At 40.8% G+C, this 17,455-nt stretch overlaps 1 protein-coding gene across 2 annotated transcripts; it reads right to left on the bottom strand.

Moving 5' to 3' along the window:
* Positions 1-253: 253 nt before the first annotated feature.
* macir (macrophage immunometabolism regulator) lies at positions 254-15,178 on the bottom strand. 2 transcript variants are annotated; one of them, XM_080046680.1, is made up of 2 exons: positions 15,084-15,178; positions 254-2,409 (listed from the first exon to the last, which is right to left on the bottom strand). In XM_080046680.1, exon 2 carries the CDS (start codon positions 2,400-2,402, stop codon positions 1,761-1,763), a length of 642 nt encoding a protein of 213 aa, XP_079902806.1. In that variant the 5' UTR covers positions 2,403-2,409; positions 15,084-15,178; the 3' UTR covers positions 254-1,760. The 2 variants fall into 2 exon arrangements, with proteins under 2 accessions (XP_079902806.1, XP_079902807.1); XM_080046681.1 differs by having other exon boundaries at positions 15,093-15,150.
* Between the last annotated feature and the right edge of the window lie 2,277 nt (positions 15,179-17,455).

The following is a 17,455-nucleotide window of genomic DNA, read 5'->3' on the forward strand; positions in this document are numbered from 1 at the left end:
AGAATCCTTAGTTTCATAAACAGAACATTCAATTGATGTCCATATACTATCCTTTTCACATAATCATATTAAATAGTTTTTACCCCGTTTCAGATGTAAAGAACATGTACCATTGTTTAGACCTGAGTTGGTCTTAGGACTTTAACATTTTGGATGCTGGTGACTCCAAAGACTACAATTCCCTATGAATCTGACCCGGTAGATTGATCGGCTGAAACACACACACAGTTCTCATTTTACTCAGATTGTTTAATTTTCTACAACAGAAAAAATTGAAAGATGCATTGACCATATCAAATTTCAACACAGAGGGTTAAAATGATACACGTTGATTAAATGAATTACATTTTCTATTGCTTTAGTGACATTCTAACAAAAAATAAATCCCAATCTCCTCATAAAGCATCACAAGAACTGGTGTACAGATGTTCTACAGAACGTGTTGGCTTTGCTTATGCCCAATATGTTCACAGTGAGCGCTCAATTGGTACCATCATGCTGGCAATATCAAGGTGTACTAACATTTCCACAGTCTGTTTCAGATGTCCGATATAGTGCAATCAGGTGCAGAAAACACTTTTCTCTGCAGTAGAGGCAATCGAAACAAAACGTTTACCAGCTCTAAAACACACTCATTAAGACACACCTCTACATAGGGTTGTGAGCCATTGTACAAACCTAAAGATGCACCAATATGTTTTTGTTTCTCAACGTATTCCCAAACAAACTTCCCAACAATAAACCAACTCAAAAAGACTAAAGTGATTCTCCACACATATAACCATCTGTCTGGGTTGTGCATGGGAACGCTTTCACCCGACATCTGTAGTGGGTGATATGATGGAGGCGGCCATCTGAATAAAGTTATTCTCCTTGCACTCCTTTAACTGCAAGAGAGAGAACAGATCTCATTCAATGTAAAAATACATTAAAAGTTCAAAGAGGCCCTAGTAGTCTGAGAACTGCAAAATTGATTATCTGCCTCAGATTTTACAGTGTAGTAACTCCATTATGAACAGGATGTTTTATTGGGGCTTCATGTTGACAAGCCGATAATATAATGAAAAATCCCCTGGTTCAACAAGTCATTTGACACCTTACTAACGCTGGTTATCAGGAAAATGCAAAAATACCAGGGAAAAATAGTAAAATATGTGAAAAAGGAAAGATTGACTTCATCAGTATGGACTTTTTAATGGGAACAGCGACCAATAAATGTTTATACGCACATGAACAGATTTTTTTAACAATACTTGAATAAACACATTTTAAATTATTTCCAAAATGCCAATCTTATAAGATATTTAAAAAAAAACATTGATGTTGACTGACATCAATAAAACAGCATTAAACAAGCAATAATAAAAATATTATAATAAGCAATACAACTATTATTGGAATAATAGTAGTGGTGCCTTTTAAAGCCAAAACAGTATGTGATGTGTGCTTTTAACGGCTGTGAACTGATCAATCAGTCTGTGTCTGACCACTAAAAACACACAATAAATAGGTTTTCCTGTTATTAATCATTTTATATTATTCACATTTGCTAAACCTCAACAACCTCATTTTAATGTGAAGTTATTGAAAGATTTTCTTCACAACATTATGTGTTCAGTGCAAGGTAAAAGCCCCAGTTAATAAGATTATTATACAGTCTTCTTAAGGAACTGTAATCAGAGTAGAAAGAAACCATCTAGAAATAGCACCTAAATCCCCAAGAGGGTTTAAGATGCCAAAAAAGGCCTTTCACTGTGCTTTTATGTCTTGTTTCTGGTGAAAATGCGCTCCCCTCGCAGGGTGAGGTGCTGCAGTTGGTACTGTAACACCTCTGTTTCTGATGACTCTTTGATGCTGATTTTGTCCAGATTGAGGTAGTCCAAAGACTTGGACTGGGCCCTCTTCCCTTTAAGCAGACAGAGAGGTAGTGGAGCATGCAGAGACTTCCCAGACTCAATGTGGGCAATGGGCTTGAGGAAGCTTTCACTGGAGCTAGGCATCCGCCTCCGTCTGCGCCCGTTGGAAGCAGGAATGTCGTAGGGTTGGTAATAGCGACTTTTGCCTTTGAAGATTCGTGAAGAGCGGTGGATACCAAAGTCCACAGCCTTGGGGCCAGTGCTCTGGATGGAGGTAGACATGGTCTCCTTCTCTGGAGGGCCTTCTGACCACTGGTGGGCCAGCTTGAGCAGCTCTGAGCCGGTGGTGAAGCCCACCAGGTAGTTGGAGTCCATGTGGAGGATCTGGTACCCTGCTACAGTGCCTCTGATGGGGGAACATGGGGTGCTGGCACAGCGCGGTCTCTCTGCCTCAGGTTTGAGAGAAGCTTTGATCTCAGCAGCAGGGAGAATGGAGACGTGAGTCCTGGACACTCCACTCAGATCCATGTCCATCCTCACAGACATATCCTGACTAATAAAAGGTAGACAGAGAGAAATCACGTCAGTCACTTTTGACTATACAGCAGTTACACCAAACACAAAAACCTAGGGGCCATATTAACTAAACAACTTCATTTAGCTTCCAGGGTTCGTACAGCTTTTTAAGAGTAAAATTCAAGCACTTTTCCAGCACTTTCAAGATAAAATGTCAACTTTTTCAAGGAAGCCAAAGCTTTAAATATATAAAGTATATAAATAAATGCTTATGATTTCATACATTGCCTTATCTGTAAAATGGGAGTGTTCATAATATAATGTGTATGGACAATCACCAAATTGCAGTATGGCCCTAAGGAGAGCTTTATCAGTTCAGTTCATATGCCAAAAATGACCATCTATCAGGTTAATAACAACATGACTATACTTGAGCAATATCACATGAGATGGACCATATTGTCACTCTATATCAGTGCTGCTGTGATTCGGTCGAAAATGCCATAATGGTAATCAATAGGTCTTGATGTAGGAAATGGTTACTAATTAATAACTTATTTCACACACACACACACACACACACACTACATGTAAGAAACATGTAAGAATAACAAAGGGCAAATACAGCCTTTGCACTCCTTTTTCCCCCCAGCTGAATTATAAAAATATGTATAAAAGTATGCCTAGATATTATATATTTAAATACATTCTTGAGCTTGTGTATGACCAGACATTTTCAATATTGCTAGGTTGCCAGATTACAGTTTGTGTATGTTGGTGTGTTGCCAAAAAGTGATCCTCCCAAAACGGTCTTTCAGTCAAATAACAAAAGGTATTTAAGCCAATATATGTCCATGATTTCAGAACGTAAATGGGACTAAGTGGGCTCTGGTCCAATAAAGCATCAGTACAAATGGCTACATAGCGTTAACATGCTGAGACTGTGGACTGAAATCTCTTTTTGGCAGCCACCGCAACGACTGACAGCAAAGACCGTTCTCGACTTCAACAACTTCACAAAATTAAAATGTTGGATCTTGGTTCTGTAACTTATCACTACAGTGTGACTAATGGATTAGGTCACAACTTGTTATGGGAGCTGCATCGAGCTAACCCCGCTGAGGGTAACATCACGTTACAATGAAGTAACCCCCAAGCTTACGTTATCTAGCTAACAACATGAATTTGGAGCAGGGCTCCAGACTAACCATTTTTACTAGGAGCACTGGCGCCCCTAACTCAGAATTTTTAGGGGCGCGAGCAGAACATTTAGTGGCACACCTTAAACAGACCTGCAACGCAGCTATTCAAATGTTTCCCAATTTGAACTATATTAGGTCAACTGATATTGTATTGCCAGCATGTTTTAAAACACACTGACAACAGATGATACAGTTCATTGTGTTTTTGATTTTGTATCACCATGTGAAATCCTTCAGACATTCCTTTAGGAAAAGGCATTTCTTCTATCTTCACCACAACCCCTTCTACATCAGATTTTTCCTCTATCCCTGCTTCCTGTAAGGAAAACCGTTATTGGCCCAGAAGTAACTAGAAACTAGATGAACTTATCAACTAATTTGCGTAATATTACAAATTAACTAGGACGATTAACATATTTACACACTCACTTTACAAACTTTTTTGTTGCCATATATAATTATAAGGTTGTCTTTTTTATAGGAATGCAGTGGCCTATTGAAAGTGGACCTATGAAACAATTTACTAGTTTACAAACGTCACCTGGCAGCTGTTGTACAGAGCGGACACGGTGCTGTCTGTCTGCTGCAGGTGGCGGGGGGCAGCCATTGCTACTCGGCTCTGTTGAGCGCGGTTTAAAAAAAAAGTTGCGAGGTGTCTCTGGCATTTAACAGCCTTATCGCTATGGCGGAAAGTCGGCAAATATAGCGGGGAAAGTCAGCAGTTTGTAACATGTTAAAGACAGCGGGACACTGAGAGGAGAGAAGGTCACGTCATCCGGGGCGTTGATTGTGTCGCTGATCACTCACGGACTGTCCACTGTCTCTCTCTCAAAGCACAATAATAATTTAAAAACATTTTGTCTTTCGGTCGCGCGTGCCCCTAGTTGTGAAATGGCACTCGCACTCTCAAAAATTTGGTCGCAGTCTGGAGCCCTGATTTGGAGCAATACATTATTGAGAACTAGCAGGTCAGCTAATTGCTAACGGTGTTGAGCATCAATTTAGCATGCTATTTATTTGTATCAACAAGTCATTAACACATACAAACTCGGGATTTGGTGTAACTTACAAAGGAGAACATGAATGAACAGTCATCCAGAGTGACATTGTCTGATAAATTTTACTGATTTACCTTTGGCATGACTTCTAAGTGCCGATTCCCCCATTGTGAACAGCTGGAGGTAGGCTACTTTTTGCGGACAGTACAGTTGCCTATGCCTGCCGGTTATTAGGGCCTCGTCATAACCAAATGGAAACGGATATTTGATATGGAAGTATCGGGAGCAATAGGTCCATGAGCAGCGACTCGTGGTTCTGGATAATTCCTGGAGCGATCGCCAGGTGTGGCGCGTGTCCCAGGAAAGAAAACACGGGGAGCAACTGCTCCTCGTGCATACAAGACGGCGGCTAAGAAAACATTGCGAAAGATTTTTTTTTAAATTTACAGAATAAAAAAAATTAAAATATGAGTTGAATTACGACACTGGTCAATAAAGAGAAAATCCAGCATTTTCCAGCACAGTGTTCAGATTTCAAGCACATTTCAAACCTTGAAAACACTCGATTGAAAATCAAGCATTTTCCAGACTTTCAAGCATCTGTACAAACCCTGAGCTTCATTTCTACTGCAAGTATCAGCACACTCAGCAGTTCTAAAGCAGAACCTTTACAACTGAAACTGTTCAGGCAGGAGTTTGAGCTGAAAACTGTGAAAATGGCATCAAGATTTCTGGTTTCCCTGACATTATCCTCTACATGTACATGTAGCACGTTACGTAATGTAAACACTTACAGTAACCATAATGAGGCAGGAAAATAATGTGTCCTGAATCATGTCAAGGTTAACTGGAAAGTACGGTGGCGCTGAGCATTCACCAAATAAAAAAAAGTTTCACAGCTAATGTAGCCGTTAGCACACTCAGTATCTCGTAATTACGAGAAAAGATCTCGTAATTACGAGATCCTTATCTCGTAATTACGAGATCCTGAGTGTGCTAACGGCTACTTAGCATTTGGTTAAATTATATGCAGTTTGTTCATTATGAGCCACCGGAGCCACTATACTGTGTTGCCTCATCCAATCAGAATGCCCGGTGGGCTAGTTCACTTTTACCTCCTGTTTGTTACTGTATCGGAGCCAGGGCTGTACAGTGCGACAGTTTTGATCGCATTTGCTACTGAAATTGATCACGTGCGATGATGAATACAAGTACACTCGCACGAGTGCTAATGAGCAGATGCTGTCTGTTTGAGACACAGAGGAGTGCTGCACAACACTGCTTAGAGGGCTCTACATTAACACTCTCCAAATTCGGGTAAATGTAGTCTTAGGCAAGTAAGTTATTGAGTCCACCCTCCACTTTGGCTGGTGAAAGATGTGTGCTCGGGACCTAGCGTCTACACTTCACCAACGGTAATAACCGGAAGGAGACGGCACGCAGTTAAGTTAGCGCGTGTGCAAACAAAACATTTCCTGTGCGCCTTCACATTAAAAGCATGTTACTAGCCAAACGTGAGTTGACTTTTTTGAAGCCGGTAAGAACAGGAAGTTCGTGCTTCACAGCCCTGCAGTGCGCTAGCTTGAAAATCAACTGCTTCAGCTGCAGAGAGCAGTCAACAACAGTAGTCTATTTAAACAAAGTTTGAAATAACTGATAAGCCACTGAAGAACTACTCCCAACACATTCACAACAACCTATTTAACTTATCCTAAATTGTACCAATATGTATACTTATTTATTTAATAGGCTATATGTTTTAAAGTTAGGTTTTAATTAACAGAAGGACATTTACCAAAAATGTTTATTATTATGAATATAATAATGATATGTATATACAAAAAATATATAGATATTAATTTTATGGGGAGAAATATTTCTGAATCAGCAAAAAATTGCAATTGGCAGGCAGGTTAGATTATTTTGTCTAAATTACAATCAGTGCACCCCTATTAATTTTTCTACAATTATTACTGCACACACTAGGATATGACATTAATTGAGAGTTTCAAATGAGACCAAGATGACAGGCTAAAAGGTAATTAGAGCGAAATGCATGGGTTAAGGTTATGCAAGTTTTCGATCATACTTTGTGTGCTACTGAATTTATTTTTGTGCTACTGATTTTTTTTGCTTGCTAGCACCAGTGCTACCACCTAAAAAAATAAGCGTACAGCCCTGATCGGAGCGCAGTTTTATTGAATGCTTTGATTAAATGCAGTCGTTTAAACTCGGTGTGATCCTTGACTCGTACAAACACATAAGAACTTCTACAAGGAGGGCATGACAATGAGTATAGCCATGTCAACTTTGCGCAGAAGTGCAGTCACTGGGACTGTTCAGGAGAAAAGCCCAGTCGGACCTCAGCAGCTGATCACGGGCGTAAAGCCGAAAGTCTGTCCCTCGGTATAGGCTACCCGATGTGATCGCTGATTAATGAATGAACAGTCAAAACATATTTAAAATAATTGTATTGATTGTGGGGCCCATTGTAGTCCGGAAACCAATGGCAATTGCCTACGTTTGCCTATGGCTAGGTTCACCTCGTCTGCACACAAACACACACACAGACACAGACACACACTATAAGTTTGGCACGACACCGGAACCGCAACCACTAAATTGCTAAATCAACATTTAGGCCATTCTTCTCATAGGCCTACTTGATATCCTGGTCATGGATTGTGTGTAAAAATAGAGTAAAGTGTGCTTTTAGGGCAGGAATAAAAGACGATAAGGTCGGACAGAGTCGTTGCCGTCCTGCAGCCAGCCAACCATCGTTATTGATGAATGAGAGGGGCGATCCTTATCTCGTTATTACGAGATGCTTATCTCGTAATTACGAGATCCTTATCTCGTAATTACGAGATCTTTTCTCGTAATTACGAGATCCTGAGTGTGCTAACGGCTACATTAGCTGTGAAACTTTTTTTTATTTGGTGAATGCTCAGCGCCACCAGCGAAGGGCATTTACTTTTGTAAAATGTATTGTTGAAATAATTATGCTTTAGAAGACACACCTGTGTCAGAGCTGCAAATAACATGTTACATCATGTAGCTGCTATAAAAATCATTTGCATATCAATTTAGGTAAAAAAAAAAAATAATAATAATAATTGCTGCATGCAAGCCTGTGTCATATCCGCACGTCGCCCACGCTCCCAATGGATGGACACTCGCACAGCTTACCGCTATGAATGTCTGCTGAAAGTTTACAGCTCAGCATTTTAAGCCATGAATTGATGAACTTGCATCAATGAAAAATATGTCAGTGTTCTAAAGGGCTTTCAATAGGCCAATCTATGTGGCTAAATAGCATGCTTATATTGGTGTTTGATTATCTAAGAATGAATGCTAACATTATCTGGTTATGTGTTATGTAGCTAACGTTAGCTAGCTGCTGATAGCCCATCCCTTTTGTTTCCAGTGGTGGCTTTGCATTTCATTACCAATGTACACTGCCATAGATAGTTTAAACCGGTGCTGGGTCATGATTCCTAAAAAAAAATGATATTCCATAATAGCTCTTTCTCAATGAACCTGAATGTTGTCTTCTCCTTCACAGAAACGAAATACATTTCCACTAAATTGATTCTAGAAAAGGCACAGATCGGTGGATTTTTATCCACCAGAATGCAGGAAATTAGGTGTTAAGTTAAAAAACGTCTGGGGGGTGCCCCCATACCCCCCCCCCACACACCTATAATTTGTACCCCCAGATGTTGAAACAAAACCTAGCCTATATGCCCTGTGCGCAGGTTGTTTTACAATATATTCATAGGTTTGTTGTTTTTACTTTTTGGATAAAAAAAAGGCATGTCGGTAAACTACATGGCCCTCATTTATCAAACTTGCGTGGAAACTGGTGCAGATTCTGGCGCAAATACCTCCCTCCCTACGCCAGGTATCGCGTGGGATTTATCAAACAGTCGTATCTCGCCAATCTCAGCGTACGCCAGGCCATTATTGATAAATGCGGCGGCTGAAAACGATCGTATCACGCCCCTATATTTTCTCAGTTTAGAGGCCTCGCCCAGAGGTTTTACGACATGGATGTGCGCATTACGGCACAGAAGAGGAACTCCTCTGAAGTAGAAATTGACAGAATAACAGCGAAAGTAGAAAAAAATTGTTTCATTTCGGAGCATTACAAGCGGCATCAAAGAACGACAGAAGGCAGCAGTTAGGAAGGAAATAACTGCTGCGGTCAACAGCGTTGGTGTTGACAACAACGATCTCTAGCTGAGGATTTTGCATTTTAGGTTTACATCAGTAGGCTACTATCGCTCAAATGCTATAAAACAGCATATACAATTGTATGTCGCCATTTCTTTACATAGATGAAGAAAAAGTGGTCTGACTAAAAAATCGCCACTAAAAAAAGCGTGTTGCTGTTCTGAAATGCAACCAACTGAGGGTGCGGGCATAATATAAGTGGTAGAGGAGAAACAGACGCACCAACTGTCCGGTAATGGTCCCCATAAAATAAATACAGGTCTGCAGAGATTTGAATGATTAGAATGTATTGGCCCTTTTAGATAGCACTACTCAAAAGGGTTGTAAAAACTAAAAATAACACATTTTGCGTTTTACTGTATGACAGCACGAGTGGTCAGCCCGGCGGTCAGCTGCACAAGCCGACCCGACAACGATCAGCTGTGAGAGCGCCCACTGTCCTGCTCCACCAGCAGATCGGAAAAACGTGCCGGTTAACGGTGGAAATAAATCGCTCGCTTAAGCGATCAATGACACATTAAAAGAGGAACTAACATCTAAAAAGTGCGTCAAATAAATAAAATGTTAAGCTGAATGTTGTGCCGTGTATTTTTTTATCATAAAGAGCAGTGTAGGCCTACTACATATTTAATACTGTGGCTAACATTTTGAATGAATGCAGCCCCCGTGCCTCAGTGTCCCCCCAGCTGCTCCAGACGGAGACAACTGCCCTTACGCAGTCCCATGCAGCGCTTGGCCGGTGTGTGCACTAGTGCTCCTACTCAGTTGCACACCATAAGCTGCACATTTTTAAGTGATTAATATCTTTATTTCGGTCTGAGCAAACACTGCATTTGTATTATCTTCTAATAATTGCCCAACAAAGTAATCGGCTACCCGGCACAGCCTGCACTGCGAGTCCATGCTGTTTACAAACTTGCGTACACGAGCTGAGAGCTGGCGTGGGATTTGAGCGTATCCTTATTAAGCAGTTTATTCATAGCCAGTGAAATGGAAATATAAATGTAGGTAACAAAAATGCTTTTGTGTTCTAATGTCAATTAGGGAGATGATAAAAGCCCTAAAACCCAGGTAACAACCCCTCAACCAAGACATGCTCTCAAATCCACTCATACCTGCATGCCATTGTATATGCAGTAGAAAAGGAAAATGTCAAGAAAGAGTTGCATGATGTGAGGGATGTGGCTGTGACTGCTGATGGCTCCATGTTAGAGAAAGTCCTGCATACAAAGGCAGTATACACATCACAGACATGTTGTGCAAGAAGAAATAAGAGATACTCTGGATTCAGTATAAAAAACAGAGTAGTTGCTAACTTTAGATAATGCAGCAAACATGGATGTTAAAGTAAAGAAGATCAGTAATAAAAACTGAGCTGCTTTGCTCATACTCTTAACATTGCTGCTCAAAGGCTTTACCACCAGTGTCAAAGTGGGCATTTTATAGCTTTATATATTTATTGTACAGATTGAGTGTGTGGATATTCTTTTATTTTCTCTCCCTCTCTGAGATCTCACTGCAAACACTTTAAAAAAAACTGTAAGCATGGGAGCAATGCATTGTGGCAAAGACAACACATACTTCAAACCCATGTGAGGATTCATCACTGTGAGTTGTATGAAGCATGCAGGGGACAGTGAGCGTCTCTCTAATACATGACATGTATTGTGGGCCTAACCGCTCTAGCCGCTCCTATTTTTGGTACTTGTCTGAAAGGGTGCTGAAAAGGTGGAGCTACACACTGCCGTCCGTTGATTGGTCGAAAGAATCATTTTCGCATTAAAATCGCTCTGTGTATTCCCCTCGAGTGAAGAGAGTCTTGTGTTTAGCGAAAAATGTGAGCGCAGCACTGTGTTCATTGTGTGGTGTTTTTCCTCTTCATTAAATTAATCAGTGAGCTACACTGTGTCGCGCTGCTACGATAACACCATAGTTAGTAGCTACAGTAGCTTGCAAAAGTATTCATACCCCTTGAAATGTTCTACATTTTGTCACGTTACAACCACATACGTACATTTATTTTATTGGGATTTTACAGTACACCAACAGAAAGTGGCGCAACATTGTGAAGTGGAATGAAAATGAAACGTGGTTTTAAATTTTTTTTATAAATAAACTGAAAAGTGTGGCGTGCAGAAGTATTCAGCCCCCTGAGTCAATGCTTTGTAGAACCACCTATCGCTGCCATTATAGCTGCAAATCTATTGGAGTATTTCTCCACCAGCTTTGCACATCTACAGACTGATATTTATTGCCCATTCTTCTTTGCAAAATAGCTCGAACTACAGATTCAGCATCAGATTGGATGGAGAGCGTCTGTCAACAGCAATTTTCAAGTCTTTCTCAATATTCTCAATTGTTTTTAGGTCTGGACTTTGACTGGGCCATTCTAACACATGCCTATGCTTTGATTGAAACCATTCCATTGTAAATCTGGCTGTATGTTTAGGGTAGTTGTCCTTCTGGAAGGTGAACCTACACCCAGTCTCAAGTCTTTTGCAGACTCTAACAGGTTTTCTGCCCTGTATTTGGCTCCATCTATCTTCCCATCAACTCTAACCAGCTTCCCTGTACCTGCTGAAGAAAAGCATACCCATAGCATGATGCTGCCACCACCATGTTTCACAGTGGGGATGGTGTGTATAGGGTGATTTCCACCGCTGAAAACTTTTGCACGCCACACTTTTCAGTTTTTTTATTTATAAAAAAAAATTAAAACCCCGTTTCATTTTCATTCCACTTCACAATGTTGCGCCACTTTGTGTTGGTATATCACATAAAATCCCAATAAAATAAATGTACGTATAAGGTTGCAACGTGACATAATGTGGAAAATTTCAATGGGTATGACTACTTTTGCAAGCCACTGTATGTAGCTGCCACAGCCAGTGCTGTTCGCTCACTGTCGGCTTGCACCAAGCCGTCTCTGTGCATACATTTACCGGCATAATACGCTCATTTTTTTTCCAGTAACGTTGGCAAGCATGGCGATCATTACTTCTTAATTTAGTATTTTCGTTCTTTTATTCTTTTATTTGCAACAGAATATATTTTTACTTAAGAGAATATTTATTTCATTATACAGTTTATGATTGATGTAATACAAGAGTATTTTATACGTGTCAATTTATTTGAGCTGCTGGATAAGAATATTTTCTAACTATCTTGTTTCAATGTTTACTCAATGCTGATTACATGGCCTGGATACAAGTAACAACTAATGAAGAATTGTCACTGTTGGGGAATAAATTGCCATCGTCGTCTTCCACAATCCTGAACGTCTGTGTCCTGTGGTCCTTCTCTACCCATCATCACACCAAATAAAACACAACGCAGAGTCACAGAGTTTAGAGAGGCAGTGGGACATTTGAGTTACATATACACTATAGCCACGTTTCCACCAAAAGTCCCAGGAACTTTAGGTTCTAGGTACTCCTCTTACAGGAACTTAACGTTTCCTGTGAAGTCCCTGGGAGGTTATGCATATCAGGCCGATGATGTATGAAAAGCAGTAGAAGTATCTGCACGTTATTTTATAACAGGCTACATTTAATAAATGTTTAGTTTCAACAGAATCAACTGATTATTTCTCTATCTACTTTTAGCAGAGACACTCGATCGTCTGGTGAAAAAAAAGAAAAAGGGGAGACTGGTGAGATGAATAGTGGGGCTGGCGAGGTGCGCTGTGTGGCTGCTCTGGTCTGTTAACACGGGCCGTGGACAGATTATTTCTCTGTATATTTTAGCAGAGAACAGCGACCATCTGACGGTAAAAAAGAATAAAAATAAAAGGTGAGACTACTGAGCTGAAGTGTTGCATCGCTGCCGAGCGTGCTGTGCGTCTGCTCCATAGACTGTATACAAACATTTGCTATAATCATAACACGTCACTTTTAAAAAAAAGAAGGCAGACACAAGCGCAGCAGATGCATGATGTGTGGCCCGGGCGATAGTAGGGAGGACGCTCATGTTGTGCTGTTGCTGTTTGCTTTTTAATATTATTATTATTTTATTCAAACGATCGCAAATGGATTAAATTCAAACCAGGAAACGAGAAGCTCGCTAAGTGGAGATTTAAACATGGCGGGTGAAACGCAACTTGACCAATCAGACATCTTCAGCATTGCAGCACTGCCCAAAAGGTTCCTGGACCTTTGTAAACCTACCCCTCAAGCAGGATCTTTTTCTGGGGTAGGAAAGGTTCGAGGAACTACAGTTTAGACCCTGGTTCCTGCGGTGGAAACACGCATAGTTCCTGCAAAGGTTCCTAGTTCCTGGCACTAGTTTCTATGGTGGAAACACGGCTTAAAGAGGTAAAAAAAATTACCACATCACAAAGCTGCAAGAGCTGTTGTTGCTTTGTGTTGAATTTATATTTATTTAAAATGTCATTGTATCTTATACGTAAGGCTGTTTGGTTGGGGATGTTTTTTCATTTGCTATTTTTCTCAGGCCCTTTCTGATGGTTTTGCATTCTTGTTTAATGAGGTCAGCCTTAATAGCTACCTTGTGAAATATCACAATATATATAATCAATTGCTTTGTTTACACCATGTCTGGTAGGGACATTGATTTTGATCATATAGTCATTCATCAGATCAGGGGAGTTCAAGGCCATGATACATTTTTCTCCACTGTCTGGGGCCCATCTAGCCTGGTCCAACCAGACCATCGTACTTCATTTCATTTGTACAGAAGGTCTGGAAGTGCTGTAATTGGCAAACGTTCACTCACTTGGAGGCGGGTGTCTGTCGAAGTTTAAAACTATTGGATCTGCCCAGTGCCACTCTGGATTAGCCAACCAATCGCATCACGTTTGGTCATCACGTGTGTCATGAGCCGGCTTCTGGCGGTGCGTTTCAGTTGGACAGGGAACTCGGAAATTTCCGACTTCATTACATATTGTAGTCTATGAATCTACCGGTACCTGGCAACGGTAACTTGTTGGAGCCTAACGTTTAGTTATTTGGACGAGAAAGGTTTTAGGCGTCCATACTTTCGCGAGCAGATGCACTGGAACACAGACAGGTTGGAACTCGGAACTACCAAGTCGGAAATCTCCTTCTTCCGAGTATAAAGGAACGCAGCATTCAACTGAAACTGGAGCGTTCTCAGCCACTCGCTCTGTTCGCTGATTGGACAATTGTAGATTCTCCGGAGAATCTGGGAAATGCGCTGTACACCCAGACTGACTACTGAAGGGAAAATGAAATTTGGCCGGAAGTAGGCGGGCGGGCGGAGCCAGGCTAGGGCCCATCTCTAACTAGGATTGAATTCATACTAGTGCTGTCAGTTTGCTTTTCAGTGTCTTGATTTTAAATGGTACATTAAACTAGTCTTGGCTGATGTTCCCTGCTAGACATTTTATCAGAACAGTGTCTGCAAACTGACTTTTATGTTAGGATATTTTGAAAGGCCTCCAGACACTAGGCCTTACTAACATGTTTGCTGCATTTATAAAGCATGAGCTCTGTGGCCTCACTCCGCGTTGGTTGCTATTTGAACGTGTAAATGATATGTCCTTTCCACGACTGAATAAGTAGTAGAGTCTGTGTAAACACTGGATTTCTTTTCAGCACACACACAGTATGGTAGGTAGACAGGTAGCGGATCATGAGGAGATATTCACTGATTTTGAAAACAAACATTCTCTAGCATTGCTGACTCCACCTTTAATTGAGTTAATTTGGCACTGCTCATATTTTGATTCGAATGCTCTTATTACGGTGAATTTATTTAGTTTTAACATGGATCGACTTGCACACAACGACTAGGAGCCGCAGAGAATGCATATTACGCCATGGCGCGGCTCAATAGTGCCATAATGATTCAATAGAACGGGGGCAACTGTGAAATAGAGAGCTTGCAGTAACAGACCACTCCTGCTCCACAAACACACAGAATAGGTGTGGTGCAGCTGCTTATATAAGCTACATTGTACCATTTTAAAAGCTATATAAAAAGAGATCATCGCATAGTAAAAAGATAAATCACCAAGATAAAAAGACAGCGAATGGCTAAATCCTGTCCATCCGCTGCTGAAAGTAAACCCAGTGACTCTGCACTGTCAGGAGAAAATGTCATAACATGATATTTTCTTTACTAAAATGGGACGTATTAATACTGTTAAAACACCGAAATCACACTTGACTGTTTGTCATTGGTGCATTTGACTGCCGTATGGATGGAAGAAGCGTGTTCCTCCCCAGTGTTTAGTCCTCTATCATTTGACCTATGATCAAAGTGTCTTAATAAAAACAGAATCTCATAAAAACCTGTTTTACTGCAGAGAATACGATGTCGAACCTCTCCGTCTGTGTGCTCTCCAGCCTCCTCCTCCTCCTTCTTCTTCGGCTTCTTCTTCTTCTTCGGCTTCTTCTTCTTCTTCTTCTTGGTTTAACGGCAGTGGACGGTAACCATTGTATGGGTGCATTACCGCCACCTTCTGCTCCATAGTGTGGAACAGAATGTACCAAACATATACAGGGCCGTCTTTACCTGCCATCAGGCCCTGGGGCTGAGAGGTTTATAGACCCCCTGAGATGGGGTCTTACAATGAAAATGTGTAATAACTTGTTTTGTCAAGAGCGTAAAACGTATTTGATTGGTCCCTCTCTGAGCCAAATAACACCACAATAGGCTATATTAATATTAATAAATGACCAAATTACCAGTCTAATGTATTTTAATAACCACACACACACACACACACACATGCACAGTGTTTCCCACAGGAGTGTTGTGTAGACCTTCTAGGGGTCAAAGGGCAGGCCCCCCAGTATGACTTTTTAAACATCTTTAAGTAAAATGCATCAATCTGGACTTTGAGAGGAAAACTAAGAGGCCAAATAAACTGTGGCGTCACTAGGCTGTTTTATTCAGGGTTTAAGCCTTGGATATAATTTTATTAGCCTTGAATATAATTGATTTGTAAAAAACAAAAATATATAGGGGAGAGTGGGGTGAGATGTGCAACTTTTTACTCAAAGTGACTTTAAAGTGAGGCCTTGACAGTAAAGTCTCCAACTCAAATATGTAAATATATTTCAGGGTGTTGTGCATCCCTGGCAACAATAACTTTGGATCTGAAATAAACTGTTTAAGAAATATAGCTTTCGAAAAAAAAGTTGTCTTGTGGCACAACTTGCCCCCGGTGTGGTGTAAGTTGTCACTTATTTAAGGTTTATTTAAAGTAAATAAAGTAAATATTTTACAAAGATTGAAGGACAATTTTCTTAAACAAGGCCTAGCAGATCTAATGGTTTTACCTGCAAAGCTCACAATGACAAAGTCGCCGTCATCATCTGTCTGGCCATCTGAACTCTCATCAGTGGTGTCGTTAAGTGGAATGGGGATGCCAGTCTCTTCTGAGCTACTGTAGACAATCACTTTCTTTTGGTGACCAGCGTATACAGCCATGCCAATGGCACAACTCTCAGAAATTTACTTTGCACTAGCTGCTCCGCCCTTGTAGAACCAACTGCCACCTGGCATATGCGATTCCCCCTCCATTTCTGCCTTTAAATCAAGGCTCAAAACCCATCTGTACACCCTGGTCTTTCCTCCCCATTAACTATCTTACCTCTGCACTACTATCTTCGTTTATATGTGGATGTATGGGCTTTATGTATTTTATTTTTGTTATTGTTATTTTACCTTCATTTTTTACCTACTGAATGCACTATGTTCAGCACTTTGGACAGTGCAAACTGTTATAAATGTGCTTTTAAAAATACATTTTACTTACTTACTTACTTACTTATAACTCACCCCAGGCCCTCTGGCACAAATCACCCCAACCCCAGAATTTTGGATAATAAGCATGATGCTGCAGTTTAGGGCTGACATTGTGCAAACTATATAGACACAAAGTGTAGCATACTAAAGCACTAAAACATGTGTCAATTGTTTTCAAACGGGTCTATAATTGTTCAGACACAATAATCAAAAAACATTGATCATGGAAATTTTACTTTGAAAGGCAAAAAACAGTTTTTTGAGCTTAAATGTGCTCATATCTTATAATATGTGGTCACATTTCCAATTTCTTCTATGGCACAACTCAGGCCACTCTCCCTATATTTTTTTTCAAGTTTCCCACGGTCCTTGAACGCCCCTCGTTTACCGCACGACAGCAGAGCAACAGGTGAGTCAGTACACTTCAGCAGCCGGTCTCAGTGTTTACAACCGTGCAAACCTTAAGACAGTAAGGCCAGACCTTCGGAAACATATCACTTGTCCCACCAGAGGAGAGAGGACTCTGAACCACTGCTGCTCACCGCTCAAAGACGGCTACAAAGCCAAATCTCTCCCTCCGTTTGGCAAATCTGACCACGCTGCCATTGTCCTTATGCCAAAATATAAACAAAGACTGTAACAGGAAGCCACGGTGCGTAGGGAGGTGTGGCTCTGGTGCGACCAATCAGTGGCCACTCTGCAGTACGCTCTTGACGTCACAGACAGTGGCTGTGTTCGAAAAGCCATACTAACGTCCTACTAATTTTGACGTCAATTTGAGTATGTTGTGGTTGTGTATGCGAGTTTGTGTAGGCGAGAAATGCCCGGATGAGTACTAACTTCAGGGAAGAGTTTGTGTATGGATCGATAGGATACTTTTCCTACTCAACTGCCCTACAATGCATTGCGT

Source organism: Ammodytes marinus (assembly GCF_949987685.1).
Source record: "Ammodytes marinus genome assembly, chromosome: 18".
Classification (NCBI taxonomy): domain Eukaryota; kingdom Metazoa; phylum Chordata; class Actinopteri; order Uranoscopiformes; family Ammodytidae; genus Ammodytes; species Ammodytes marinus.